The sequence below is a fragment of the Vicia villosa genome, unplaced genomic scaffold (genome assembly GCF_029867415.1).
Source record: "Vicia villosa cultivar HV-30 ecotype Madison, WI unplaced genomic scaffold, Vvil1.0 ctg.003584F_1_1, whole genome shotgun sequence".
Classification (NCBI taxonomy): Eukaryota; Viridiplantae; Streptophyta; class Magnoliopsida; order Fabales; family Fabaceae; genus Vicia; species Vicia villosa.
In genome coordinates, this window is record NW_026706245.1 from 72946 (window position 1) to 85838 (window position 12893).

The window sequence follows — 12893 nt, forward strand, 5'->3', positions numbered from 1 at the left end:
TTCTCACTCACACTCAATTTTTTTCTCTCTTTTTCTACAACTTTCTCAAGAGTTTCTTTTTCCACTAATTCTTTCTCTTTCTCATTTTCAACTAAATCACCCTCAACATTTTTTTCTACTTCAATCACCCTATCTTTTTCACTCTCAACAATTTCCTCCTCAACTATCTCTCCTACACCCATATCAATATTTCTATCGCTACGAGTTAGAATTGACTTACAATGCTCACGAGGATTTTCTTGTGTAGTAGCCGGAAAAGGACCTTTGTTTTGATCGGCGAGTTGCTTTGACAATTGCCCGACTTGAGTTTCAAGGTTCTTTATTGCGGCATCCGTACTCTTTTGGCTTGCAATTTGCAATTGCATGAATTGGCTAAGAGTGTCCTCGATTGAAAGCTTTGTTTGTTGAGGTTGTTGATTGTAACCACCTTGATAAGGATTTTGACAATTCGATGGGCCCGCTTCCGGCCTCCATCCTTGTTGATAACCTTGATTACCTCTTTGTTGGTAACCTTGGTTATTGTTGTAAGGTTGCTGTTGTCTCCCACCATATCCTTGATTAGGATTAGACACATAATTCACCTCTTCACCCGGTGGAGGACAAAAACCTGTTTGATGGTCACCCCTACACAATTCACAACACATCACATGTTGATTTTTAGAAGGGCTCCCATTTATCTCTTTGATTTGTTGAGGGAGTTTTGACATTTGTTGAGTGAGCAATTCTACTTGTTGTGTCAATAACTTGTTTTGAGCAAGTATTACATCACTAGTATTCAATTCAAGAACTCCTGGTTTTCTTTGCGATGCACTACGGTTGTGTTGCCCTTGATGATCATTCAAAGCCATCCTATCAATGATAGAAATTGCTTCAGCAGCTGTTTTTGACATCAACGAACCACCCGCGGTAGCATCTAAAAGAGTTTTTGGTTGAGGTTGGAGTCCATTCCTAAAGATATGGATTTGAGACAATTCATCAAATCCATGACCTTTGCATTTTCTTCCTCAACCAAGTTTTCAACCGGAGTTGAAGAAGAAGATGCTTCTTGTTGTTGTCTTCTTTCCCTAGCTAGTTGTCTCATCCTACGAGTTTTGCTATTCTCTCTACGAGCAGTCCTCTCAATCTCAGGATCAAAAAGGAGTTGATCTGCAGGTATACGTCCTCGCATAAACTGTAATCTGAAAAACTAACCAAGCAAATTAACAAACAGAAGGAAAATAAATTTAGAAACAAGATATTAATTATAAGACTCAATACAAAACAAACTATTGCAATGCTTGCAATATCTAAACAATAATCCCCGGCAACGGCGCCATTTTGTTGAAAGAGTATTGTGGTGTACTTTTCGTTTATATCGTATCCACAGGGATTATTGCGATATCACCGCCGTTCTATAGCCTATTTTGTCTTGAGTTAATGTTACTTTAGTTTTAGGTTTGCAAAAGGTCATTCAATCTCTTTAGTAGCAAAGATTAAATTAATGAAGGTTCTAAGTTAAAGAAAATGCATCAAGATTCGATTTCATCGACCTAAGTTTGTATGTTTCCTTATAAATATATGCTTATGAACTTGCTAACGATCAATATAATTACGTATCGACACCTATATCGTCCGTGTCCGCAACGATATAGCTAGATTTACCGTATTGTTTAACCGACGATTTCTCCACCGTTTAAACAATACAAATAACGTTTTAAAACCGATACTTAGTAAACATCAAACTCTAAATCCATGTCTGCAACTTATAGTTTGAAGGATGATGAGTTAGGTCTAGATACAAACATTGATGTCTCAAACATTTATACCAAAGAAAAAGCTTTAATAAACAAACTAAACCATCTATATTGATCATCACTTGTTCATACACATATATTCACAAGAAAAACATACAAAAGGCTAGGAAGATTACATCTTATCTTGATACAAAAGGGATTTAGCTATCCATGAGAATGGTAGCTTGCACAAGAAGGAAAGGATGAAGATCAACAAGCATCAAAGGCGATTAATCGACGATCAAGGCTTCCAATCTTCAACTCTATGTTTGCTACAGTGTATTATGCTCTTCTTTTCCTCTAAAATATCTCTACATCTCTTATAAAATGATCTGGCCCATAAACAAATAAACAAAGTTTCGCAGACCGCGCTTAGCGCGGTGCAGCCCGCTAAGCGCGCTATCAAAAATTGCTTAAACCGCCCAACCGCGCTAAGCGGGCTTCAGACCTCGCTTAGCGCGGAACTCTCTGCCAGAACTTCCTTCTTCTCTTCAAAAGCGCGCTTAGCGGGCTCAACCTCGCTTAGCGCGCTACCTCTTTTCAGCAATCTTTGGCTTTGGTCTTGGAACATCTTCAAAGTGTTTTTTCCATGGTCCAAGCTTCCAATTATCTATAAAAACTACAAAATCCAACATAGATTGCAAAGATAAGAACTATTCAACAATAATATAAATATAAGAATAAATATATATACCAAATGATAATAAAATACTACTATTAACCACAAAAAGACTTGAAAGTTACCAAAAATTACCTAAGATATTTACACAAATTGGTAACTAACACTCATTCAAATGTGTGCGTATGATGTGGGCAATTTCTGCAACTACCAATTTGTGATGGTAAAACCTGAAAAAGAGACATTTTAAGCACAAATATTCACTTAAAGTGGTGAATGTAATGTTAATACAAAATAAAATACCTTTATTAACTATTATATGCGAGTAAGAGACTCACCAGTCACCTTCCGGAAGTATTAGGATTTTAGTTCCAACGGTGTCTCCACTAACATGGCTAGATAAAGATGGGGCTTCAATGACCATGATTTGAGAAGGGATGGGTCGAGAATATAACTTCTTGTTCAAATCACTTTGAACAACAATTTGTTCAAATTTGACTTTGCAACTGAAAGCCTAAAAAATAGAGATGCTACCAAATCTATCTATTTATCTTTTATAATATTGAACAAAAATTATCCAAGACAAATATTTTTTTATACATTTCTATACAGATTTCGTGAAGCTGAATTTGTTTAACTACGTGCTACTGTAACTGTAAGAATTTCAGTTCCAACAATTTATCAAAAATTTGGCTTATATATTTCCAACAATTTATCATCAATTTGGCTATATATTTCCAACAATTTGGTTTTATTTTAACTGCTGATTCACTAGTTGTAATTATAAGGCACAGAGGGAAATACTGATTTTTTGTACGAAGTGGTGAAGTGAGCCTTTGAACAGCAAGATTAGATCCAACCAGAGATGAATTATGCTTTGCAGAAAAAAAACTCAGATGACTTGAGATGAGATCAACCAACTGCAAAATCAAATCAAAACCCATAACAATTTATGTGCTAATATTCATTAACAATTAACTTTATATATTATGGTTTGATAAAATCACAGGGAATTAGAGAAACTGAGGAATGGACATATGAAAAACACTGCATGTATATAAAGTCAGTAGAAGTATTTTTTGTTAATCACTTGGAGCCAGCACTTAAATGATAACTCATAAGAGTGTAAGATAAGAATAACACAAAAATAAAAGATAGTTACAAAGTGGAACCACCAGTTAAAGTAAAAAGAAAATACTGGCCCATAATATATCTTGTTAGTTGCCAGCCAACAAGAAAATCATTGAAGATTTAAAGACAGCAAAGAACACAACTATATGAATAAAACCATAACATAGAAAATCAATATTACCACTTGTAATACGGTGAACTGACTTTAAAGAAATGTTGCGGATAGCAATAGTCGCCACCGACTTTTATTTTATCCAATTGGAAAGGCAAAAAGAACATGAAAGACCTTTTAAAAGAGATTGAGTTCGGGGGTAGGTTATACAAAGGGAAGGTATAAGCACCCTTTGTATCCATGGTTATCCATGGGCTCTTAATTGCTTAGCTCACTTGTTTGTTTGAATTGTTTGAAAGAGTGTCATGTGTGAATAGTAAAAAACTTCGTTAAGGACTTTAGCTTGTAAATAAGCGTAGCCTTGTTTTTGAAAATATTTGAAAAGAGAGGTGTGAAAAGTAATTTGAATTTTGAATTGAATGTGAGCAAGCATTTAAGAACACCTACCCTAAGATTGTCTTTCTTGTTCTTTAAGTCTTTCGGGCGAAAGGGTCTATCCATACCATGAGAGGGAAGGAAGTCTTTCAATTGGATGTTAAGGGTCATCGAGAAAAGTATCGTTCACCATAAGACTGTCCCTACCATATAGAGGGTAGGTAGTCTTTAGGGAAGGATAGAATAGTCATTTAGACAATAGGCGAGGATACCTTAGCAATAGGGACAATCATCATGTTTCCGAGGCAACATCGAGGGACTAAATCTCATATGATGATTTTCATTCTTTTAAAGGTAACCTTGCTTTAGGTATCCTCGGAATCGAGGGACTTGACTATTTTTCATAAATATAGGCAACAAGATAATAAGGCAACAAGGCAACAAGAGGGGGAACCCTAAAGGTGTGTGTGTGGCACAATCATGTGATTCAATTCAATTATATTTATCTTGTAATTAGGCAAACTAAATTTATTAGCAGGCTTATCACTCCCTCCCTATTGTTACTAACCACGCAGTTAATAGCAAAATTAAAGGCAGAAAAATAAAAGTCCTACGCTATTACAATAAACACCTGTGGGCGGAAAAATAAAAGCGGAAATATAAATCTAAACTATTACAATAAACACCTGCAGGGAAAATAGAGGCAAAATATAGAAGGAATACAATAATATTGCAAAGAATAGCAGATCAAAAATTAAAATGATAATAATTTAGGCAAACCAATAAAAGGCAAATCCCAAATGGAGAACAAGTTAACCATAGTTAATAGAATAAATAAAGCAAGGCAAATGGTACAAGGCAAACAAAAGGTTTTTAAGAAAAAGGGGTAAACAAACCCTGGTTTTTTAAGAAAAGGGTTTTTTAAGGTGATAAAAACTAAATCTCAAAGGTTAGTGAAACAACCTAAAAATATGATTAACGGTTAATTTTAACAAGCCTACAAATAAAATCGAGATTAAATATTATAAGTCTAAAAAAAATTAAATTTGTTTTATCAAAGAAAAATGTTTTAATTGTATCTAAAAAGATTGTAATTGGTTTTTTTTTAAAAAAGGAATAAAAACTTATAAATATAAAAATGTTTAGAAAAAAAACTGGCACCGATTCAGTGTGACGCTTTCCTGAGGGAGCATGGTGGTCCTGCAAGCTGGTGGCCCTTAGATCTTGATTGCTAGAGATCCAAGAGTATAATCATTGAAGGCGCACCATGGCTACACTAGTTGAGCTGCGCTGGATCAACAAGAATCAAGTGCGATGCGCTTCAGATGGTGTATGGTGGAAGAGCACTCTTTGAGCCATTAGATTAGTCTTTCCATGCATCCAGTGTGGCGTGTTGGTGGAGGTCTATGATGCACCTGCGCTTCTTGGAGCATTAGATCAAACATCTTGGAGATCTAATGGTGGTAGCTTGAAGGAGCATGATGAGCATGCATGAGCACATGGTACTAGATCAGTGGGCATATGTTACATTGTAAAAAATATAACAAATAGGGTAGCAATCCGGAATCGAACGGACACCCTTCGTGTTACTTTCTCCTTTCCCTTGACAAGTGAAATGCGCGATGAATCATTCATTAGGCGCACTCAATATTAATAAATACAAAAATCACAAAAAATTAAAACAAATCAGAGCATAAGTCAAAGTGGGCCCTGAGTTTGTGATGCTAGCCAATGAGCGTGAGAGAGAGACGGTTGAGTCTTTGACCGTCCAATGGAGCATCGCGATTGAGCCACGCATGTCCTTGACTGATCACTGCTACATTCAGACCACCGCCAGCGGCGGTTTGTTCTTCTTCTCCGGCGAAAGGAATTTCTAGAACCTGCAATAATCAATCAAAACGAACAAACGAAGAACCCAGATCCACAGTTTAAGGTGTTGCGAGTTTGATGGGACCGTTAGTTTGGACTAAAACCTCATGTAACCATGAAAACGAAGCCTTATCACTTCCAAGTCCCTACAATGGTGAAACTCGGTTTCTCTACTGAAACTTAAAAACGATGAGTATGAACGGCTCCAAACATTGGTATAAGCATGAATAGGGGCCTGGATGCTATGTTTAACGTGGAATATGTGAGTTTGAAGACATGGAACCTCTTACCAAATGGTGAAACACGAGTGAAGCAATCCGGTGCGTTATAAACTTCCTAAAAGGCTGGGCACTACTCCTAGTATCTTCAAGAATGCGAATGGACGTCTGGAATCGGAGGAAATCTCCTCAAATTGAAATTTACACAAGCCCTAATTCTTTGATCTTTTTGCAACGTGGAAATCCAAGTTTTCTTGGCTATTTTTCGTCCTCCCCTAATGCTGAGTGTATTGGGTATATATATTGATAAGAAATAGGGCAAAAGATTGCTTGAAAATTAAGTTTAGAGAAAGATTGAAATTTGATTTAGAAAATATATGAAACTTCCATTTTTGAGCTCAATCTCTTTCCAATCTTCTTGAACGAAATTTGATGAGATTATATTTAAATATATTCTCATGATATGGTTTTAAAATAAGCCAAATGTAATCCCCTATTTTTCTCACCATTTACTTGATTTAAATTGAATTTTAAGGGAATAAAATCCAAAATAAAATAAATAATAATGATAAAAACAAGATATTATTCATGTGGGTCGTGGATAGGCTTAGGATCAAGTATCAAGACCAAAAGTTAGGCCCATGGACCCAAAAGATTAAAATTCTTCATTTCGCACTTCATGCATTTTCTCAAAATTGATCAACTTGTGCGAGCCATAACTCCTTCAATATTTGTCATATGAAGATGTTCTAGAACTTTTTGGAAAGCCCAAGATGTCCTTTAAAAGCCACTTTGGAGGCTTTTTTGTATTTGAGAATTTTATCTTGATGATATGGCTCCTGAAAAAAACAGCTTTTTGCGAGCTCCTAGAAGGACCCGTAATGTTTTGACTCATATCTCTTAGGCGGAAGCATTTCTGGATCTTGGACCCAACATCAAAGTTGTAGAGAATCAAATTTCCTTGAGAATAAGCTTTGATTGAGGAATTTATGATAAATTATGAGAGAGATATGATCAGTCAAAGTTGGGTTGACTTTTAGTTCAAAACCCTAAATTAGTAACTTTTTGTTTTGTTGATTTCTGAACTTTCCTTGATGAATTATTATCAACCCTTGATCACATGATGAATGTAACCTCAAATTCTTGATATTGACCAAAAATCAGGATTTTTGACTGTATGTTGACCATAGTTGACTTTTAGGTCAAACTAGTCGACTGTTGATCTTTCAAGCGTTTAACTGAATAGTCTTGTACTATAAGTCTTAAAATTTGGCATGGAGATACTTGGAGACATGTGTGAATCTATGAAGTCCACTTGAGGTGTCAGAATCTGATTTTACCTTGAGAAACAAAACCCTAGTTGGAGGGTTTGTTGTTTAGGAGAGAGACTGCATGCTTCTTTCTTGTGTTTCTTTGAGCATTTGAAAGTCAGATGGACTGAAATACGAGTAAATATGATGGGAAAATTTTGGGGTATGACACAACTCATAATAGATGATCAATATTCCTTTTTTTGAGTTTGCAACTAATATGACCCGACAAAAACTACCATAAGCGTATGCTAGTAACCTTTTTACTTCTAGCTTTATATCGAAACACTATTATTGTTTAAACGCTCTATTAAAGCTCACAAAATTATTTGCTGATGAGAATGCTAGCAACGTTTTGAGATGCTAACAAGCACTAACAAGCATTAATCTGCAGCCATTTGTTTCTACTTCAATTCACCATTCTTAACATAAGTTGAAATTAGTTTATGTTTTTTCTAGCTTCAAAAACATCTATAGAAAATGAAAAATCCTCGTTTATTTTTTCTAAATGAAGTAGCAAGTAATTGATTTAACAAAACAAACTCCCCTAAAAGTCAATCCAATTAAAACCAAGTCCACCAATGAACAACAAAAAAATGGCTTCTAATATGAAGACAAAAGCACAAAACATAGAAGACTTGTCATGAATTATTTTTGGTACATAATGCCAAAGCACAGTTACTCTAGAAAGACAGTCATATTATTGGTCACTGTAATATATAGGAACCAATATTTTATTATTTGGACGAGAAGTATACATTGAGCAACAAATGTCAAAATATTATTATGATATAAAATATTATATAACAATATGAAAGATCATGAGATACCTCTAAATTAACAAGCAGCAGTATGTATAGAGTCTTGTCCAGGAGCAATCCAGCGATGCGGTTCAAATGCGGAGTCTCGAATATATCCCTGTCAGAAGACATGACAAAATAATAAGCATTGAGGTGAATCATTTGTTAGAAACAAAAACATTCTGGCACCGGCAGATAAATATCCTTCATGTTTCTTAGGATATTTATGACTAACCAAAACCCTTCTGACACTTATTTTCACACACAAAATCTAACCAAAAAAAACTCAGTGAAGGCAATTGAAACCGTGAAAAATAACCTGCAGTTGTTGTTCAACACAAATCACTTCTCCCCTACTTTGAACACATCCCCCACACCAATACTCACATAAACCATATCTCATACCATCACCTTCCTCACATGAGCTTTCTCTTTTTTCAAACAAAACAAACTAGTGTCATCACCTTCAACAAATAATAACAACAACACAAAAATCCAGTGACAAAAGAAAAAGAAAGGACTTGGTTGAGAGCTTTTATCCAACACTATGTGTGCAAGAGATTTTTACAACAGTCATGTCGAAACAACAAAAATTCAATCAATAGAGCGTGTGAGAAGAACGACGAGAATCACCGTCGTCTACGTACTCAGAAGAACAGCGAGAATAACTTCTGTGGATGTGAATCTCCAATTGGTGGTTGTGAATCTTCAATCCATGGTTGTGAATCTTCAATCGGTGGTTGTGAATTTTCAATCGGTGGAGCGTTTCTAGGTTTTCTGTTCAATCGCGCTTTTTGTTTTACGTTCAAGTTAACTTCAATTGATTTTGTTTTATTATTCAATAAAGTAAAACAATCTAAGAGTATATATAAATTTTGTTTTAGAGAAATAACAATTGAGGATAATGTTTTAGTGGTAGAATCATGGGTTTAAAATGTGTTAGGTTGGGAGTTCAATTTTTGCTTCCAAAACTAAAATGATACTTATTACTGTTCAATTTTTACCATATATTTTTTAAACTATAATTTATACTTTTTCTTAAACTACAACAAATTGAAGAATTACATTAATATAAATACAAATTTTCATACCTTTTGTTTCATTAAAAACTAAAATTGAAATTAAAACTAAAAATCTACTAAAATACACATTGAAAATTAAACTAAATAAAATCACCATAAAAATAATTAATAAAATAGAAAAAATAATGATTAATTTTTTAAAAAAAATTTAAACAAAAATTATTATTATTTAAAGAAAACATTAAAATATGTTTAATGTGCAGCAAAATCCGCAGGAAACTTTCCTGCGGAGTTTATATTCGGCAGCAAAATCCGCTGGTATTTCTGCGGAATTTTCTACCAATTCTTGATCTGTAAAAAAATTTATATTATTTAGTAAATTCCTAAGAAAATCCAGAAATACTTGCGGTAAATTTTCCGCAGGAAATTTCGCAAGTAAATCGAGTATTTCTAGAGGTGTTGTAACCTCAATGTCTTCTTGCATATCACCAGCTTCTTGTAGTTTTTGTAAATATAAAGTTGTATGTATTAATTTGATGATGTGACACGAAAAATCAGTGGAAATGTTCAAGTTGAGTTGTTGATGTTAATAAGCTTCCTGATCATCAAATATCGAAAACTTCATAAACTTTTAAACTCATGTGTTTGAACATTTTTCCAAAACCACTCTTAATAATTATTTGAATACATAACTCAACATAAAACTTCAAGAGAAAGTTTATTAGAATAATGAAATTCGAGTAAAGCATAGAATTTATATATTTCATCACGAATTATACGAAGCTACTATATTTAGTATTCACCGATGAAACTAGCCTCAACTAATATTCTTTCTTGGTAACTTGAATCTGAATTATGATTGCTGTACCATGACTATTAGTTAAAATGTCTTATAGAAACTTCTAAGAAATATGCATTTTATTAAATTAAATTAATTAAATTCCCTTCAGAGTTTTTAAACAGTTTCCTATTTAAAAACAAAAGTATCATTAAACTTATGAGGCTTCTAGACAGATGGTGGAATTAACATTTCTCATCAATGGAACATTAAATAAAAACCTTTGAATTTAATTAATAATAATATTTTTTGAAAAAATAAATGAGAACATCTCTTTCTCATCTATGACATCTAATTCACCAAAACTTGACAGACATGATTGTTGAAAACTATAAAATCGTGACAAAATGATATTTTGAAACCCTAAAATTATTTGAACAAAAATATGCATTTTTCATTCTGTTTCTATGAAATTTGTCAGGTTTTGATGGCTTTAATATTATTTGATATTTTCCTCAAGTATTCTGAATCTTTACTACAACCTTCTAAATGGAAATGCATTAAGTTAAAAACTATTTAAGACAACAAATTTAATTACTAAAAATATAATGATAGATTGCCATCACATTCAGATTTTTTCTTCAAATATAACCAACGTTAAATTTTAGATTCACTAAAGTCATTTCTTATGTATCACAACATTCAACTTACAGTATGCTAGAGATATAGGAGAACTAATATAAAGTTAATATTACAAAATATTACCTTTACGTCAAAAGAAGTGATATCTGTATTGATATGTAACATGTTTAAACTTCAACTCTATGTATTACTATGCACATGTGTTTTTCATCTTTTGTCTAAAAAGCATTTAAGTCAATGCTTTTATTAAAAAACGCTGTCTAATGATGCCTTACGCCAACGCTTTTATCATAAAGCGATGTCTTAAGAAGGTTTACGCCAATATTTTTAACAAAAAATGCTGTCTGAAGAGAACTTTAAGTCAATACTTTTATATTAAAAATAAATGATGTACAATGCCAGAATAAACAACACTTTAAAGAGTTGTCTAAGATTAAAAGTGTTGTCTAAAGTCTTATTTTGATAGTAGTGAAGATATTGTTTTTTTTTAGTTCAATTTATACTACATTGAGTAGGTGTTTTTCAAAGATACAAACAAAGAGGAGAAAATAATAACTTAGAAGTAGGTAATGAGATGGGAAAGTAAAAACATAAATTCTAATAAAGAGTCCCATGAATCGATCAACATAAATTTCAACTTAAAAATTCTAAGACCCAAAAGTCAAATAAGATCCAAGATCCAAAAGCTAAACTTTACCAAAATGCAGAAATTAATCATTACTCTAAATTAAAAAACTTAATAAGAACCACATTAAATTTTTTAAAAAAATTACAATTTTTTATACATTGGGGACTCGACAAGGTTAAAGTAACTAGGGACTTTACATAAAATCGAAATAACCTCTAGATGTATCATATAAAGATATGAATGTGTAGATAGAAAGAAAAAAAAACTAGGATTTCAATATAACGTAATTAACTGTTAATTTACTTGATACTAAATATCAAACAATAATTGATATGTATAAGGATACACATACTTTTCCGTAAAGTTCTACTAAAACAATCATTTTATTAAACTACAATAAGACTCTTTCTTAACACATTCATAATAAAAAATCATCATTCTAAACATCACTTTCATCGATATCAGCCTCATCAATATCAGTTTCATCAACATCAGATATAGGCCCGAACTCATAATCCACATCAATCTCTGGAGGGCATTCAAAAATACGACAAACAACAAAAGGAGCCTGTATAATCATTGAAAAAAAATCAGTTAGGAATTATCCGCATATACATCAAGTTTTTAAAAACACGATAAACAACAAAATGAATAACTTGTTTTCATAAACTCCTTACATGAGGTTTATCCGCCAAGGTATACTCATACATAGTCCAGTTAGTTCTTTCAGCATCATTAGGGGATTTTCCGAGATAAAAAACAAAGAGAGCTTTCATTCCCAAAAGTGTGTTACCACCATTAGTAATTTCACAAACATTTCCCTTCTTCTTCTTCCAATGCCTCCTCTCTTCGTCAATTTTTGAAATAAAATAGTACCAGTGCCTCCGATTGTTGAATTGAAAGGATGATGCATGAGGTAATTCAAAGGGGTCAAACTCATACAAGTTCATTTCTTTGATGATGTATGAGCCATTGAAATCATGTAGCTCTTCATTGTTTTTGTTGGCAAGGTAATAGCCAACAAGAACCAGATCAGAGGGGATGAATACAACACCAGGTAGAAGCAAAGCGCCCATTGCAAATTGATCGAAAGAAAAATTGAAAGAGACTGTAACCTATTGCAACAATAGGTTTTAAGTTAAAGGACTAGGGTAGAAATTTATAATTGGTTATAAGAGGTTTATGAATTAACATGTAGCTAGGGTGAAATATATATAATTGGGTTTGACAACCACTGTTCAAAGTATAAAGAAGAAAAAAACCGTTTCCTTTTTTGGGAAATCTAATTCAGGTATCTTGCTAACAGTTTCCTTATTGAATTATGAAAGAATGCCAATTTCCCTTTTGAGGGTAAAAATAAAAAACGATTTCCATATTGAGAAATCATAATTCATATTAATGTGGAAAATAATATTATTTTAAATAGTGGTTTAGATTTTGTTTGAGTTTTTATTTTATTTTTTTGAAATTGAATATTAGGCTTACTTATTTTTGTGTATATTATTGCAAATGTAACACAAAAAATTGAAGAAAATGATATTACCGAAATATAATTAAAAATGACTTAGGCGTAGGATGATGCTGGAGTAAATTCAAAAGAGCCACACTCTTACTTAC

The 12893-nt window shown here is 33.0% G+C and overlaps 1 protein-coding gene across 1 annotated transcript; it reads right to left on the reverse strand.

Moving 5' to 3' along the window:
- Positions 1-5733: 5733 nt before the first annotated feature.
- Positions 5734-12352, reverse strand: LOC131641217 (NAC domain-containing protein 40-like). Its single transcript, XM_058911518.1, has 3 exons — positions 11954-12352; positions 11722-11844; positions 5734-5889 (listed from the first exon to the last, which is right to left on the reverse strand). Exons 1-3 carry the CDS (start codon positions 12350-12352, stop codon positions 5734-5736), a joined length of 678 nt encoding a protein of 225 aa, XP_058767501.1.
- Positions 12353-12893: the final 541 nt, after the last annotated feature.

Coding starts and splice junctions, on each gene's coding strand:
- LOC131641217 (XM_058911518.1), bottom strand. CDS start 12,352: ATGGGCGCTTTGCTTCTACCTGGTGTTGTATTCATCCCCTCTGATCTG. Junction 11,845..11,953: donor CCTTGGCGGATAAACCTCAT/GTAAGGAGTTTA, acceptor ATGATTATACAG/GCTCCTTTTGTTGTTTGTCG. Junction 5,890..11,721: donor CTGATATCGATGAAAGTGAT/GTTTAGAATGAT, acceptor TGATTATTGCAG/GTTCTAGAAATTCCTTTCGC.